The sequence below is a fragment of the Heteronotia binoei genome, chromosome 2, assembly GCF_032191835.1.
Source record: "Heteronotia binoei isolate CCM8104 ecotype False Entrance Well chromosome 2, APGP_CSIRO_Hbin_v1, whole genome shotgun sequence".
Classification (NCBI taxonomy): domain Eukaryota; kingdom Metazoa; phylum Chordata; class Lepidosauria; order Squamata; family Gekkonidae; genus Heteronotia; species Heteronotia binoei.
The window spans coordinates 199,151,041-199,168,271 of record NC_083224.1 but is presented as its reverse complement, the minus strand read 5'-3'; the positions used below and the strand labels follow the sequence as shown (position 1 = coordinate 199,168,271).

The following is a 17,231-nucleotide window of genomic DNA, read 5'->3' as shown; positions in this document are numbered from 1 at the left end:
AGAGCTCTCTCAGCCCCACCCACCTCGCACACCTCGCAGATAAAGGAAATTGTAAGCCGCTCTGAGACTCTGAATCAGAGAGACGGTGGGGTATAAATCTGCTGTCGTCTTCTTCTTCAATTAACAGGGAAGACAAACCCGCAATTAATTAGAAGGGAAAAGCCGTCTGAGGCAGCCTTACTTCCGGGTTCTCAGTGGGTCCAGAATCACACTTGTTCTCGCACTGCTGCGTCGCTGCAGGCCTCCGAGTCTCCACGCACTCTCTAGACGGCTGTCCAGTGTGAGACAGGCACTGGACCGATCGCCTCTGCTGGCCAAAGCCGCACTTCCCTGAGCACTGTGGGAGATAATGAGGGGGGAGGAGGACAACGGGGGCTTGGGGTGACCCCATTCCTTTGCTGGGTCTTTTTTTTGAACCCCCCTCCCCCGCACCTTTTAAAAAAAAATCTTTTTCACTTTATATCAAGGGTTGCCAATCCCCAGGTGGGATGGGGGAACGCCGTAAAGCTACGTGTATAACTGGCTTAGCCACCACTCAGCAACAAGAGTTGTTGTTTCTTCAACAAAGTTGGGATTAAGCACTCATGCTGTAAATCCAGTTTTTTATTCCATATAGCAATAAGCCTTGGAAAAGTGTGGACTGACACAAGGCTTATAATGCCATACATCCACAAAACACGTTCTTCTTCTTCAGCTGCATACATATGTTTATTTCTGCAGCGATTGAATCAATAGTGCGACAGGTTAAATCGATTTAATTCTGAATAAGCTTTGGCTGGGATAAAGCGTTGGAGCAAAACAGGAGAATTAAATTAAATACACGGAGCTTTACTGTTTTCCCCCATTCCGCCATTCCATGTGACTTTTTTTTTCTGGTTGCTAATCCCCAGGTGGGGGCAGGGGATCCCCCTGTTTGGAGGCCCTCCCCCCACTTCAGGATTATTAGAAAGCAGGGGGGGGCAGGAAAATGTCTGCTGAGCACTCCATTATACCCTATGGAGATTGGTTCCCATACGGTATAATGGAGAATGAATCTGGGGCTCTGGGGGGGTGCTATTTTTTGAGGTAGAGGCACCAAATTTCCAGCATAACATCTGGTGCCTCTCCTCAAAACAACCCCCACGTTTCAAAAAGATTGGACCAGAAGGTACAATTCTATGAGCCCCCAAAGAAGGGCAACTAGAATGATTAAAGGTTTGGAACACTTTCCCTATGAAGAAAGGTTAAAACGCTTGGGGCTCTTTAGCTTGGAGAAACGTCGACTGCGGTGGTGACATGATAGAGGTTTACAAGATTATGCCTGGGATGGAGAAAGTAGAGAAAGAAGTCCTTTTCTCCCTTTTTCACAATACAAGAACTCGTGGGCATGCAATGAAATTGCTGAGCACTCAGGTTAGAATGGATAAAAGGAAGTCCTTCTTCAACCAAAGGGTGATTAACATGTGGAATTCACTGCCATAGGAGGTGGTGGCAGCTACAAGCATAGCCAGCTTCAAGAGGGGATTGGATAAAAATATGGGGCAGAGGTCCATCAGTGGCTATTAGCCACAGTGTGTGTGTGTGTGTGTATACACACACACACATATATTGGCCAGTGTGTGACACAGAGTGTTAGACTGGATGGGCCATTGGCCTGATCCAACATGGCTTCTCTTATGTTCTAAGGTCCCCCTATTCCCCACTATTTCCAATTGAGGGAAAGCATTTAAAAGGTGTGTGGTCCCTTTAAAGGTGATGGCCAGAGCTCCCTTTGGAGTTCAATCATGCTTGTCACACCCTTGCTCCTGGCTCCACCCCAATGTCTCCAGGTATTTCTTGAGTCAGACCTGGCAACCCTATCTGTATCAGCCCTTTCCATCTGTGGCCATGGCCATCCTCAAAGATTATTTTGCTAATATTATTTTGTACAAGCGCAGACAATGTCTCCCATGTTTGGTTTTTAAAAAAACTGTCACCCCCCTTTCTTAAGGTATCAGATTTTCTGCAAACCTGCAGGTAGTCCTTCGTGTTCGAAGAAAAATCTCCTCTCTCAACCTGTTCCCAGTCTGTGGATTTAAGCATCCGCAGATGGAGCCAGGTTCAGTATTAGAATATAAGCTGTGCTTGTTTTAAAAATATGAGCTGCGCGGCGCAGAGTGGTAAAGGTGCAGTACTGCGGTCCTTAGCTCTGCTCACAACCTGAGTTCGATCCGGCGGAAGCTGGGTTCAGGTAGCTGGCTCGAGGTTGACTCAGCTTTCCATCCTTCCGAGGTCGGTAAAAAGCTTACTGGGGGAAAAGAGTAGATGACTGGGGAAGGCAAGGGCAAACCACCCCGTAAAATAGTCTGCCGTGAAAACGTTGTGAAAGCAACGTCACCCCAGAGTCGGAAAGCAACGTCACCCCAGAGTCGGAAATGACTGGTGCTTGCACAGGGGACTACCCTTACCTTTTTGTTTTAGGAATGTTCTGGTAAATACTTATTTTTTATTGTAAAAATCACTTCTGGCCTTGCACAAAGTGCTTTCAGTAAAGGAGCACCTACAGTCTGTGTCTGTTACCACTTTGAATGATGGAACAGACATTCTGGATGATGGAATGGGGAAGTTCCTTGTGTCCCTAAAAATTAAGCTGCTCTTTCCAGTCCTCTTTGATAGCATTGTGTGATGGCATTAAATAGTTAAAGCCTAAAGGGACAGGGCCTTCTAAATTACAGCCCCTTGCTGGTGGAACCAGTTACCAGAAGAGGTCAGGGCCCTGCGGGATATTGGACAGTTCCGCAGGGCCTGTAAGACAGCCCTCTTCCGGTTGGCTTATAACTGACCGGCACCGAAATACTGAAGGAAGTTTGGATAGCGCACTAATATGGACTGATGTATCGATATTAATGTTTTAACTATGTAATTACTATTGTATTTTAACTCTGAATTATATTGTTAGATTTTTATGCTGTGAGCTGCCCTGAGCCGGCTTCGGTGGATAGGCGGGATATACCGTATTTTTCGAACTATAAGACGCACTCCCCCCCCCCCCAAAAAAGTGGGGGGGAAAGTGTGTGCGTCTTATAGTCCGAAGGTACGTACCTTCGGGGGGGGGGATCTGCTGCCTCTTCCTCCGATCCGGCGCTTCCCCGCGCCTGCCTGCCTGGCTCCATCTTCTTCAGGCAAGCGCTGGGATCGCTCCACGTGGCCCCAGCGCTTTGCAAGCGCCGGCTGCGGAGGGGGCAGCGTGCTTCCTACTTCCCTGTGTGCCCGCCTTCAGCTGTGATGTTTAAAGCAAGCGCTGGGATCGCTCCCTCCCTCCTCCGATCCCAGCGCTTGCTTTAAACGTCACAGCTGAAGGCAGGCACACAGGGAAGTAGGAAGCACGCTGCCCTCGCCACAGCCCGTGCTCGCAAAGCGCTGCGTTTGCGGAAGGGGCGGGTGCTTCCTACTTGCCTGTGTTCCTGCCTTCAGCTGTGATGTTTAAAGCAAGCGCTGGGATCAGAGGGGGGAGGGAGCGATCCCAGCGCTTGCTTTAAACATCACAGCTGAAGGCAGGGACACAGGCAAGTAGGAAGCATGCTGCCCTCTCCGCAGCCGGCGCTTGCGAAGCGCTGGGGCCACGTGGAGCGATCCCAGTGCTTGCCTGAAGAAGATGGAGCCAGGCAAGCAGGCGCGGGGAAAGCGCCGATCGGAGGAAGAGGCAGCGGATCGCCCCCCAGGAGGAAGGTGCGTCCTATCCTCCGGAGTGCCTTATGGTGCGAAAAATACGGTACATAAAATAAAATAATAAATAAATATTGCTTGTTTGTATGGCTGGTTCTCTAGATGGCTATGTTTAGAGAATCCCCTTTAATACATTTGCCCCTCTTCCACAGCTAGTATGATGGGCAGACACCTTGCAGACTTTCTACCCGTGGGCACGGCTCCCCCTAGTGGCCAAGCCAGAAAGACCCTTAGGTTTGAGCATGCAAGTGACAGGACAAAAATCAGAAGGTTTTAATACCTCTCCCCATTCGCCAGTCACCCACCGTGGGGGCGGGCAGCGCCGGAGGCTGCACCGGATGCTGGTGGGGGGCTTGGAGTTCTCAGGACACTGGGAGGTCGGCAAGGTCGAGGTGTGGTCGCCGCTTTTGCACAGCACAATCCTGTGGCGGAAACCTGGCCCGCAATTCGGGGTACACTGCAAGGAAAGGAAGCATTACAAGGAGGGACCGGCTGACCTCAGGGGAGCCCTTCTTTCTCTGCATAACAACATGAAACAAACCAACCCCCCCCCCTCACTTGGGAGTACATGGGCAGACTGCTAAACTAAAAGGTTGCAGGTTGAGAACCTAAAAAGAGGTGAATGTATGTTGGTCAACGTGGGTTAGGATCCTGTTTCTGGCAACAGCCCTCCCATTTGGAATGTCCCCTACACTTAACCATGTGAAGTAGAGAGCCTAGCTATTAGCCCAGGGGTGTCGAACTCATTTGTTATGAGGGCCAGATCTGACATAAATGAGACCTTGTTGGGCAAGGTTGGGTTGTGTTGGGCCGGGCCGTGTGTGTGTGTATCCAGGGCCGGCTCGCCCACTAGGTAAACTAGGCCTAGGGCACCGGGAGGGTGGAGGCACCAAATTGGGCTTCCCACCAGCTCCCGGTGCCCAGGCAAGCACCGAGTTTGCCTGCCTTCTCCACCCACCGGCCGCTACCCACCACCACCACTGCTGTTGCCCGCCCCTCCCCTCCCTCCGTGGCTCTGCACCCCCCCATGCCTCCCCCCTTCCTCCTTCTCCACCCCATGTCGATTTCAATGCCAGAACCGGCTCAAGCGCTGCGTTCCAGCTATCTAAAGCCTCCCCTCCCACCGCCGATCACTCGCTTGGTGGGTAAAACCGCGCCGCAGGGCCTCTCTCGCAGTCTGTCAGGACCAGCATCCTGAAAGGGCGGCCCCACTGCCGCTGACTCCTCTCCCATCCAGGAAGTGGGGAGGGGAGGAGTCAGCGAAAGCTGGGGCACCCTTTCAGGACGCTGGTCCTGACATACTGTGAGCGAGGCCTCGTGGCGCTGTTTTACCTGCCAATCGAGTGATTGGTTGGGGGGAGTGCGCTTTAGATAGTCGGAACACAGTGCTAGAACCGGTTCCGGCATTGGAATCGACATGGGGTGGGGAAGGAGGGAGGGGGAGGAGAGGAGGCGTGGGTGGCACGGAGCCGTGGGGGGGGGAGCATGGAGCCATGGGGGGGAGGCATGGGGGGGTGCTTTGGGGGGCACCAGGCAGCAAGTCTACCTAGGGTGCCATGGGGCGTTGGGCCACCCCTGTGTGTACCCATTAAAGATTCGGTAGCAGACATGTAAACCTTATAAAGGACACAGACAAACACTAGTAAGGATTTTTTTTAAAAAAAATTAAAACATGCTTAAAACATTAGCGCTTGTTGGTCTTAAAGATGCTTTCTTTGTATATATCCCATGGGATCCAGGGAACTGGGCAATTGATCTCTGGCTCTTTCCCTCCCACCCCAACGAACCACGAGGGGCAGGAGCCTCAACCAATGGAGAAAATCAAGGTTTTGCTCTGTAGCTCCTGTGCAATTGAGCAAGCCTTGCAAAGAAAGCTGAGATGCAGAAGGAAGCAAAAGACAGGGAGAAGGAAGCAGACAGTTGCTTGGGGGCCTAATAGGAGCCCTTTGGGGCCCTGATTCGGCCCCCGGGCCGCATGTTTGACACCCCTGTGTTCGCCACTTGTCTATATAAGAACTTATTAGAAAGAGGCTTACTTGGGATTGTATGGCACTTCACAACCTTTTACTATTTGGAACTGTAAGCCACCATAAACCAACAAGGAAAGGTGGGCTCTAAATATTTAAATAAATAAACAGAAAAGTGTTTTTGAGTGAGACTAGCTAATCCAGAAATCAGCCAGAAGACCTGTCTCATTTGTCCTCGGTACCTGGTATACTGCCTCTGAAGGAGGAAGAGGAGGAGGAAAAGGAGGAAGAAAAAATGATGAAAATGACAAAGATGAAGATGACAAAGATGACAATGAAAAAGATAATGAAGATGACAAAGACGAAGAAGACTGCAGATTTATACCCTGCCCTTCTCAGTCTCAAAGCGGTTTACAATCTCCTATATCTTCTCCATCCACAACATACAACCTGTGAGGTGGGTGGGGCTGAGAGAGCTCTCCCAGAAGCTGCCCTTTGAAGGACAGTCTCAGAGCGGCTTACAATCTCCTATAACTTCTCCCCCCACAACGGACACCCTGTGAGGTGGGTGGGGCTGAGAGAGCTCTCCCAGAAGCTGCCCTTTCAAGGACAGTCTCAGAGAGGCTTACAATCTCCTATATCTTCTTCCCCCACAACAGACACCCTGTGAGGTGGGTGGGGCTGAGAGAGCTCTCCCAGAAGCTGCCTTTTCAAGGACTGTCTCAGAGCAGCTTACAATCTCCAATATCTTCTCCCTCCACAACAGACACCCTGTGAGGTGGGTGGGGCTGAGAGAGCTCTCCCAGAAGCTGCCCTTTCAAGGACAGTCTCAGAGCGGCTTACAATCTCCTATATCTTCTCCCCCACAACGGACACCCTGTGAGGTGGATGGGGCTGAGAGAGCTCTCCCAGAAGCTGCCCTTTCAAGGACAGTCTCAGAGCAGCTTACAATCTCCTATATCTTCTCCCCCCACAACAGACACCCTGTGAGGTGGGTGGGGCTGAGAGAGCTCTCCCAGAAGCTGCCCTTTCAAGGACAGAGTCTCAGAGCGGCTTACAATCTCCTATATCTTCTCCCTCCACAACAGACACTCTGTGAGGTGGGTGAGGCTGAGAGGGCTCTCACAGCAGCTGCCCTTTCAAGGACAGAGGTTCAGAGCAGCTTACAATCTCCTATATCTTCTCCCCCCACAACAGACACCCTGTGAGGTGGGTGGGGCTGAAAGAGCTCTCCCAAAAGCTGCCCTTTCAAGGACAGAGTCTCAGAGCGGCTTACAATCTCCTATATCTTCTCCCCCCACAACAGACACCCTGTGAGGTGGGTGAGGCTGAGAGGGCTCTCACAGCAGCTGCCCTTTCAAGGACAACCTCTGCCGGAGCTCTGGCTGACCCAAGGCCATTCCAGCAGGTGCAAGTGGAGGCGTGGGGAATCAAACCCGGTTCTCCCAGATAAGAGTCCGCACACTTAACCACTACACCAAACTGGCTCTCTAAGCACCTAAGAACTGTCTAACTGGATAAGACAGTGCCCACCTAGGCCAGGATTCTCCTTCAAAGCATGGTTGGACGTGTAGGGTATGAAGGCAACAGGTAGGATATGAAGGCAACAGAAGCCCCTGCAGTTGTCTTTCCCCTGAAGTATACTGCCTGGGAACACGGAGGTACCACGGTTAGCTATTCTGGATAACAGCCGTCATGAGAGAATAAGTTTAGGCTTGGATCAGATATTCATCACACAGAGACGCTCACCTCAGACCAGTCAAGAGCAGCCCATTCCGGGGGGCAGGTGTGATTGTTGCAGGGTTCCAGCAGATGGGGGCGCGGCAGGGGGCATAAGGAGTCATCCAGGGTTTTCTTCTCGGTGGAAGAGACCTTCCGCTGGCAGATCACGCTTCGGGTTCTCACCCCCTGGTTGCAGCTACGGCTGCATTCAGTCCAGTTCCCAATCACCCATCTAAACAAGGAGATTAGGCTTCAAATTCAGCAGGAGCTCACGGAAGTACAGCTCCTGAACCTTTCTGAGGGCTCCCCCTCCTCCTCCCCACCTACCTTGTCCATTGAATAGGAGGTGCAGCTGCATAATAATCCCTGGATTAGGAGAGCGGGCAGCCAGCCAGCCACCAGGAATCCCCAGCAGCCCTCATTCACCCCTGGAGAAGCCCACAACACCCTTTCTCCACTTTTTATGTGATTTTGGGGGTGGGGGTGGCTTGCTGGTCTTTTGACTCTGGGGGAGGAGGTGGTCAAGGAGAACCCCAGGTGAGTGAATCTCTAGCCAGCCCAAACAGGCCTCGCTTGCCCGGGGCTCTCTTTTCTTGCATCGGGTTGCTTTTGGCTGGTGGGGGGTGGTATATGCTAATGAGCTCCACCACCTATTTTTCTACAAAACAACCCCTGGAGGAGATAATACTTGAGATGGGAACCCAGCTCAGTGGCAAAGACTCTTCTTGGCATGCAAAGGTCCTAGGTTCAATCCCCGGCATCTCCAGTTATAATAAGACCAGGCAGCAGGTGATATGAAAGACTTCTACCTGAGACCCTGGAGAGCCACTTCCATTTTGAGTAGACAACACTGACGGACCAGCAGTTTCATTCAGCATAAATCAGCTTGATGTGTCTGCTGTCATTTATGTAAAACATATCTAGGTTATTTCAAATTGTATTATTCCTATTATCAAATTGCATTGTTCCTATTGATTTGGTTTTAACTGTTGTTTTATACTGTTACTGTTTTTAGAATGTTGTGCCCGTTTTGGGAAAGGGCAGAATATAAATTGCCTAAATAAATAAATAAATAACATTTCACATGCACCAAGGTGTCAAGCATGATATTTCTGGGTATTGAATCCATTTCCTCTCTGCCTCTAAATTCTTCTCTCTCATAGTTGCATTTCAAAGCTTCCTTCCCCCTCCCCTCCTCTCACCGCTAGAGAAAAGATTTCGAATATACAAGTAACCTTGTATCTGTAAGTGAGGCGTCTCTCCCACCCGTTCCCATCCATACATCTTATCAGAAAGACAGAAATGTCTGGGAACCGGGAGAAGTTGTAGTAACATAATGGTTAGTTGATGGTACCCTTTGAACTTTCCCTGCAATTTACATCTGCATGTTATGTTTTGAAGCTATCTCTTCCAGTGCCTTTGAAGTAGCCTTTAAGATTCTACACCATGTGAAACTTTGTATCACTTCCAAGGTATCGCACCTTGAAGCAAGTACCGGATTATCAATAAAACGAGTCTTTGTATTAAACAATTGCTTGGTTATTCGAAATACCGATGCTTGACCCAAGGAACCTCACAACCCATCAATTTAGAGCAGCGATAAAACTAACACCCTCCCCAAAGAACAGCATAACAGCAAGAAATAAGCAACTGCATAAAAACAACGGCTAAGACATGAGACGAAAGTCCTACTAGACTAGGAGTAAATTGACACTAAAACCTGAAAAGGTGTTCTGCCTCCCCCACCCCACCTCTGCAATGAATGTGACATAAAATATCTCGCTGGTCGTCTTCATCTGCTTTTGTTCCTGCAAATTGTCTTAGGGAGCCTTTTCAATTTCAGCCACATCCAGAGTTGGCGCATAAGAGTAGGCCAGGTAGGCAGCTGCCATGGTCATGGGTGCCCAACAGTAGCTCTCCAGATGTTTTTTGCCTACAACTCCCAACAGACCCAGCCAGCATGGCCATGCTGGCTGGGGCTGATGGGAGTTGTAGGCAAAAACATCTGGAGAGCTACTGTTGGCCACCCCTGGCCTAGGGCACCACCAAGTCCAGTCTCAAAATTTTGGGAGTGTTTTGGGTCATTTTGGGTGCCCCTTAACCAATATGAAACAGTTTTAGATATTCACCTCAAGTACATATATGAACATATGAAGTTGCCTTCTACTGAATCAGATCCTCGGTCCATCAAAGTCAGTATTGTCTGCTCAGACTGGCAGCGGCTCTCCAGGGTTTCAAGCTGAGGTTTTTCACGCCTATTTGCCTGGACCCTTTTGAGTTGGAGATGCCGGGGATTGAACCTGGGACCTTCCGCTTCGCAAGCAGATGCTATCCCACTGAGCCACCGCCCCTCCATCTCCATCACCTACTGCCTGGACCCTTTTGAGTTGGAGATGCCGGGGATTGAACCTAGGACCTTTTGCTTCCCAAGCAGATGCTATCCCATCCCTCCATCTCCATCACCTACTGCCTGGACCCTTTTGAGTTGGAGATGCCGGGGATTGAACCTGGGACCTTCCGTTTACCAAGCAGCTGCTATCCTACTGAGCCACCGCCCCTCCATCTCCATCACCTACTGCCTGGACCCTTTTTAGTTGGAGATGCCGAGGAGTGAACCTGGGACCTTCTGCTTCGCAAGCAGATGCTCTACCACTGAGCCACCGTCCCTCCATCTCCATCATCTACTGCCTGGACCCTTTGAGTTGGAGATGCCGGGGATTGAACCTGGGACCTTCTGCTTCGCAAGCACATGCTCTTCTACTGAGCCACCATCCCTCCATCTCCATCACCTACTGCCTGGACCCTTTTGAATTGGAGATGCTGGGGATTGAACCTGGGACCTTTCGCTTACCAAGCAGATGTTCTACCACTGAGCCACCGTCCCTCCCAAGTATACCTAATGCACACCCTTGGTTCTTTCAACGTTCTTACTCTCCCCCCACCCCCCTCCGTTGCTCCACCCTGATGTAACGTGGGTAGTGCAAAGGGCTGAACTCACGCTGGCGGGCATGGTTCTGTGTTGCATGGTCTTTGCCTCTCTGGTAGCTTGGTTTCAGGACTGCAAAACTGGTTCAGAACTGTAGAGCTGTCCCCTTGTTTCTTGCATGCGACTGACTGGACCTGACTGCCTGCAGAACAGTTAAGGACGGGTGAGATTAAAGCACACAACACTCCGTGAGCAAATAGTTCCTGTTGTACCAACAGGCAGCACCATCCCTGAACCCCCAGGAGAATAAATTATTTTAAAACAAAAGTGATAAACAAGGAAGTTATGGTTGCCAGGTCCAACTCAAGAAATATTTGGGGACTTTGGGGGTGGAGCCAGGATACTTTAGGGGTGGAGCCAGGAGATATTGGGGTGGAGCCAGGAGCCAGATTGTGACAAGCATAACTGAATTCCAAAGGGAGTTCTGGCCATCACATTTAAAGGGATCACACACCTTTTTAAATGCCTTCCTTCCATAGGAAATAATGAAGGATAGGGGCACCTTCGAGGGCTCATAGAATTGGACCCCCTGGTCCATTCTTTTTGGAACATGGAGGGTGTTTTGAGGAGAGACACTGGATGCTATGCTGTAAATTTGGTGCCTATACCTCAAAAAACAGCCCCCACAGAGCTCCAGAAACCTGTGGATCAATTTTCCATTATACCCTACTATATAATAATAATACTTTTTATTTATATCCCGCCCTCCCCGCCAAGGCAGGCTCAGGGCGGCTCACAACATATAAATACAATGTACAGTAAAACCATAATACACGATAATAACAATTATATAAAACCATCATTAAATCAACTTGTATTAAAATTAACATTATGGTGCTAAAACTCAGATCTTCTATAAAGTTCAATGGCTACAACATTTCCAGCGAATCTATCTTAGCTCAGTGTTAAGTGAAGGCCATTTTAAAGAGGAAGGTCTTGCAGGCCCTGCGAAATTGGTCCAAACACCGCAGGGCCCGCACCTCTTCCGGGAGTTGGTTCCACAGTAGTGGAGCTGCAATAGAGAAGGCCCGGTCCCGAGTAGTCTTCAATCTGGCCTCCCTTGGCCCAGGGATATTCAGCTGGTTCTTTCCAGCTGACCTCAGCGCTCTCTGGGGTTCATATGGGGAGAGACGGTCCCTCAAGCGGGCAGGTCCTCGGCCATATAGGGCTTTAAAGGTAATAACCAGCACTTTGTAACGAACTCGGTACACCACTGGCAGCCAGTGCAGTCCGCGCAGCCCCGGCCGTATGTACTACGGGAATTGGTCTCCACAGGGAATAATGGGAGTGCTCAGCAGACATTTCCCTCCCTCCCAACCCCACTTTCTGATTACTCTAAAGCAGGGGGAGGGCCTCCAAACTGGGGGATTCTCTGTCCCCCCCTGGGGGTTATATACAACAGCATGCAGCCGGCTGAAGTACCAATATAAATCTTCAGCACTGAAGAAAAAGGACTTTTGCTTTAACTATGATGAAGTATTGCTTTAAGATTTGATTGACTTTGTGTATCAGGATTATTTTGAGGAGATATGAACATTGCGGTCTATTTGTAAAGTCGTGCATATTTGTTGTGGAAATTGTCTGAAAACTATAAAAATGTATAGCAAGATAACGTAAAGCAAGGGTGTACAAGCTGTGGCTCTTTTACACACATTGTGTGGCTTTTGGAGCCCCTACTGTCCTGCTGGCTGGCTCGTTGAAGGCATTGGTCTCTCGAAATCACTTCTCCAAATCAAGCCAGGCGGCCTTCAAAGCTGATTTCTTTCCACCTCTCCCTCCCCCCATCTATTTGCCTTCCTTCCTTCTTGTCCTGTGGCACTCAGACATCTGACATTCACGTCTTGCAGTTCTCAAACATCTGATGTTTATTCTATGCGGCTCTTACATTAAGCAAGTTTGGCCACCCCTGATATAAAGTATATTTCACAGAGTGGTTTTTCTTGGGTATAACAACCTGCAGAATCATAGAGTTGGAAGGGACCTCCAGGGTCATCTAGTCCAACCCCCTGCACAATGCAGGAAACTCACAAACGTTTCCCCCTAAATTCACAGGATCTTCATTGCTGTCAGATGGCCATCTAGCCTCTGTTTCAAAACCTCCAAGGAAGGAGAGCCCACCACCTCCCAAGGAGGAAGCCTGTTTAACTGAGGAATCGCTCTAACGGTTAGGAAGTTCTTCCTAATGTTGAGCCGGAAACCCTTTTGATTTAATTTCAACCCCTTGGTTCTGGTCCTACCTTCCGGGGCCACAGAAAACATTTCCACACCATCCTCTAGATGACAGCCCTTCAAGTACTTGAAGATGGTGATCGTATCACCTCAGTCATCTCCTCTCCAGGCTAAACATCCCCAGCTTCTTCAACCTTTCCTCATGTCTCCAGACCCCTCACCATCTTTGTTGCCCTCCTCTGGACCCATTCCAGCTTGTCTAGATCCTTCTTAAAATGTGGGGTTGGCAACCCTAAAGGAGATCTATGTACCATAGAAGGGTCAGAGCACATATTTCACTCAAGTTTTCATATATTTTAAGCAGGGCTGGATTAACAATTAGGCCAAGTAGGTACTGGCCTATGGGCCCCCACAGCTTTAGACGCCCCAGACTGGCTTTTCCCCTGGTTTCCCCCACAGCTTTGTCAAAGGGGTTTTTGAGAAGGTGCCTATAGGCTGTAGCAGGGACCGCGGGTGGTGGGGTGGGTGCTCCGACTCTGAGATAATTAGAAAGGAGCCCCCTTTTTGACTGCTTAGGGGCAGGCTTTAATCTGGCACTGATTTTAAGGCTGAGTTTCTAGTCCTGTGGGCTGCAAAGATATATACCGCAGAAACCAGAGAAGTGGTTGAAGGAGGGCCAAACTAGATGAAATGGGGTCAAAACTGAAAACAGCGGCAAACCATTATATGTTCTTTATGCAAAATTGAAATTTTTAAAAATCAGGAATGACAGAAGATTCCTAACACATCAGTTCCACTTTAAAAAAAAATGAGGCCAGATACTTGGAGAGGGAGAAATCTGGAGGTGTATAAGCCTGATCCAATTCCTAATTAATTTTAAGAAGGCTCACAGTTAAACTCGTATTAATTCACAGAACAAGATCCAGAGAGGAATAAGAAACAGAACAGAGGGAGCACTCGATTCATGTGGGAATCTGGCTGAACTCCACCAGAAATTTCCCTCCAGGTACACCCTCGTAAAAATTCTTACCTCCGGCACAGACAGCTGAACATTTTGTCCACGGGACGTACTGCCACAAGTACTGGGCCACAGAGCTGCGAGTGATGGGAGCATTGAATTTATACCGAATCCCTTGCAATTCTTCTCGCACGAGAACCTACCGGGAGCGGGTGGGGGTGGGGGATGGGTGAGTGGAAACAACATCGCAGCATCAGCAGGTTAATAGTCTCCCTTGTGGGGTACAATCCCCGAAGAATATTCCACTTTCATTCCCAAGGACTGCCTGAGCATAATTTGGCATGGAAGAAAAGCTCCCCAAGGATGCTTTCAAGCAAAGGGAAGGAAGGGGACAGGCTCACTAAAGCTGAATTCTAAGTTTGTACACAAATCCTCTGTGTTTTAATTTCCTCCCCCCCAAAAAATATTTATTTATTTATTATTACTTTCAGTTTCTAACCCGCCCTCTCTGCGAGCGGACTCAGGGCAGCTAACAATCCATTCAATTCAAAACAATTATAAATTACAATTTAAAATCAATAAGATACAGTTACAGTTTAAAACATTCTATGGTGCTGCACATTTCAATATAGGCAGGCTCTTCTATCCTGACGGCGATCTTATAGCAAACAGTAGCTCTTTGGAGAAGCGGGATGGCAGTCCTCTCCCGGTTTAGCTGCTAAAGGCCTGCCGAAACATACATATGTACATATATGTACATACAGTAGAATCATATCATAGAATCATAGAGTTGGAAGGTACCTGTAGGGTCATCTAGTCCAACCCCCTAGGGTCATCTAGTCCAACCGTATATACACACACACACACGAAAAATATATATACAGTTCCGTTTTGTCTTGTTCTTACTAGCACAGCTAAATTTTGAGTGGGGAAGCTCATAAAGCAAATCACTTCCACTGGAGCGCAGGCCAGAAGCCTCAAAGTTTGCAGAAATCCCAAGAAAATGATATGCAAGGTCCAGGTTTGCTTACAAGGAGTTTTTAAGAAGAAGAATTACAGATTTATACCCCACCCTTCTCTCTGAATCAGAGACTCAGAGTGGCTTACAATCTCCCATATCTTCTCCCCCCACAACAGACATCCTGTGAAGCAGGTGGGGCTGGAGAGGGCTCTCACAGCAGCTGCCCTTTCAAGGACAACCTCTGCCAGAGCTATGGCTAACCCAAGGCCATTGAGGCAGGTGCAAGTGGAGGAGTGGGGAATCAAACCCGGTTCTCCCAGATAAGAGTCCATGCACTTAACCACTACACCAAACTGGCTCTTTAACGAAGCGTCAGACTTACAGAACTAACAGGCTTCAATCCAGGGCTTTTTTTGCAGCAGGAACTCCTTTGCATATTAGGCCACACACCCCTGATGTAGCTAATCCTCCAACAGCTTGTTGTTGTTCAGTCATATAGTCGAGTCCAACTCTTTGCAACCCTGTGGACAAAGTTACGCCAGGCCCTCCTGTCTTCCAGCATCCTCCGAAGTCTGCTCGCTCCAAGAGCTTACAGAGCTGTTATTACAGAGCCTACTGTAAGCTCCTGGAGGACCGGCTACATCAGGGGGTGTGGCCTAAAATGAAAAGGAGTTCCTGTTACAAAAAAAAAAAGCCTTGAGTGCTGGGCCTCGAACATACACAGCAAGGCCAGGCAGAACTTCTCACTCAAACGACGTAGTTAAAACTAAACATCTTATACTCTAATTGCTGGCTACAAATCAAGAACAGCATAGTCAAAGCTATACTCTCAACACTGAAAGACCTTGCACCTGGTACTCAGCAACAGAGCAAAACAAGTCAGTTTTCTTGATAAGGAGGGTGTGAATGAAAACATTCTCTTGGGAGCAGCCTGCTGTGGCTCAGTCTACTGGTGACACCAGTCGTTTCCGATTCTGGGGTGACGTCGCATCACGGCGTTTTCGCGGCAGACTTTTTTATGGGGTGGTTTGCCATTGCCTTCCCCAGTCATCTACGCTTTCCCCTCAGAAAGCTGGTTACTCAAATTTTACCGACCTCGGAAGGATAGAAGTCTGAGTCAACCTTGAGCCAGCAACCTGAACCCAGTTTCTGCCTGGGATTGAACTCAGGCCATGAGCAGAGAATTTGGACTGCAGTACTGCAGCTTTACCACTCTGCGCCACGGGGCTCAGAAACTTAGCAAGAGACAAAATGAAGTTACAGAGGCTATACGGGTTTGGCTGTCAATTAATCTGCACTCTCCTCAAAATGGACCAGGCTGCTACCATATCCTTCCCTCCTGATCTCCTCTTGTTCCAAAGCAAATAAAGCTTGCCTTTGTATAGGAAGAGGAGGCTCTGAAAGAATTTGGCAGGCTGAGAAAACACTATTTCCATCTGGGTTGGCAGTAGGGCTGCCCGCCTCCAAGCACGGCCTTGGAGATCTCCCAGGATTAAAACTGATCTCCAGATAAAACAATGATTCCTCTGGAGAAAATTATTGCTTTGGAGGGTGGGCTCTATGGCATTTTATCCCACAGAGGTCCCTACTCTCACCAACCCCCACCCTCCCCATGTTCCACCCCTAAATCTCAGAGTATTTTCCAACCTTGAGTTGTTGCTGTTCAGTCGCACAGTCGAGTCCGACTCTAAGCGACCCCATGGACAAAGTCACGCCAGGCCCTCCTGTCTTCCACTATCCTCCAAAGTCTGCTCAAATTTGTGTTTGGTACATCAGTAACGCTGTCCACCCATCTCATCTTTTGCCGTCCCCTTCTTCTTTTGCCTTTTGTCTTTCCCAGCACCAGGGTCTTCTTCAGTGAGTGCTCCCTTCTCATTGTATGTGAGCTTCAGCTTCGGCATCTGACCTTCCAGGGAACAGTCTGGGTTGATTTCCCTTAGGACTGATTGAATGGATCTTCTTGCAGTCCAAGCGACTCTCAAGAGTCTTCTCCAGCACCACAGCTCAAAAGCATCTGTTCTTCTGCGCCTTATGGTCCAGCTCTCACAGCCATACATTACTACTGGGAATACCATCACTTTGACTAAATGGACTTTTGTTGGCAGGGTGATGTCTCTACTTTTTATTATACTGCCCAGGTGGGCCACCCTAATTAGAAGGAATTGATGGCTGAGGAAGATTGTGCCTTGATCACACAAGTTAAATAAGCTCCCAGTCATAAGAATGTAAGAGAAACCATGTAGGATCAGGCCAATTGTCCATCCAGTCAAACACTCTGTGTCACATTGTCAGAACTTGTATCTGCTGTGTATGCTGAGCTTGGTGCCCTTAGCCTAACCGACTCCATATTGTAACTGCCTACTAATCCTATGTCCTTGGTCAGGCCTACTAACCAAATGCTTTGCATTTCAAACAAACTGTAACCACTGAAGGGTGACAGATAGCCTCTGGAAAACATCTGCAGGTGTCCTTTGAAGCTAGCCTGCCTGAGCATCACCGCAGGGCTCCTTCCTCCTCCATGGAGATAAGGGACCCTGGGAACAGACAACTGTCTCCCAGAGTGTGAGAAATGGTTTTATTGTTTCTGTTACAACTGCATAAAGAATGTATCGATAGCTGGACTCGTTATCAGAGTCAACTTGTGCTTTCCCTGAACACAGTTCTCAATAAACGTCTTATACTTTTGCAACAAAGTAATGAGTTTCGTTTGAAGTTCTTCAAGTTCTGACACACATAAGAGCATAAGAGAAGCCATGTTGGATCAGGCCAATAGCCCATCTAGTC

General features: G+C 48.8%; 1 protein-coding gene across 1 annotated transcript in view; it reads right to left on the bottom strand.

Annotated features, from left to right (window-relative positions):
* LOC132567468 (A disintegrin and metalloproteinase with thrombospondin motifs 10-like) overlaps positions 1–17,231 on the bottom strand; it is a 101,633-nt gene that overhangs the window by 47,103 nt on the left and 37,299 nt on the right. The window contains exons 17-21 of the mRNA XM_060233144.1: positions 13,559–13,685; positions 10,372–10,501; positions 7,401–7,605; positions 3,965–4,141; positions 182–337 (exon numbers count right to left, since the gene is read on the bottom strand). Coding sequence (XP_060089127.1) covers positions 182–337; positions 3,965–4,141; positions 7,401–7,605; positions 10,372–10,501; positions 13,559–13,685 — 795 coding nt within the window. The remainder of the gene's footprint in view (positions 1–181; positions 338–3,964; positions 4,142–7,400; positions 7,606–10,371; positions 10,502–13,558; positions 13,686–17,231) is intronic.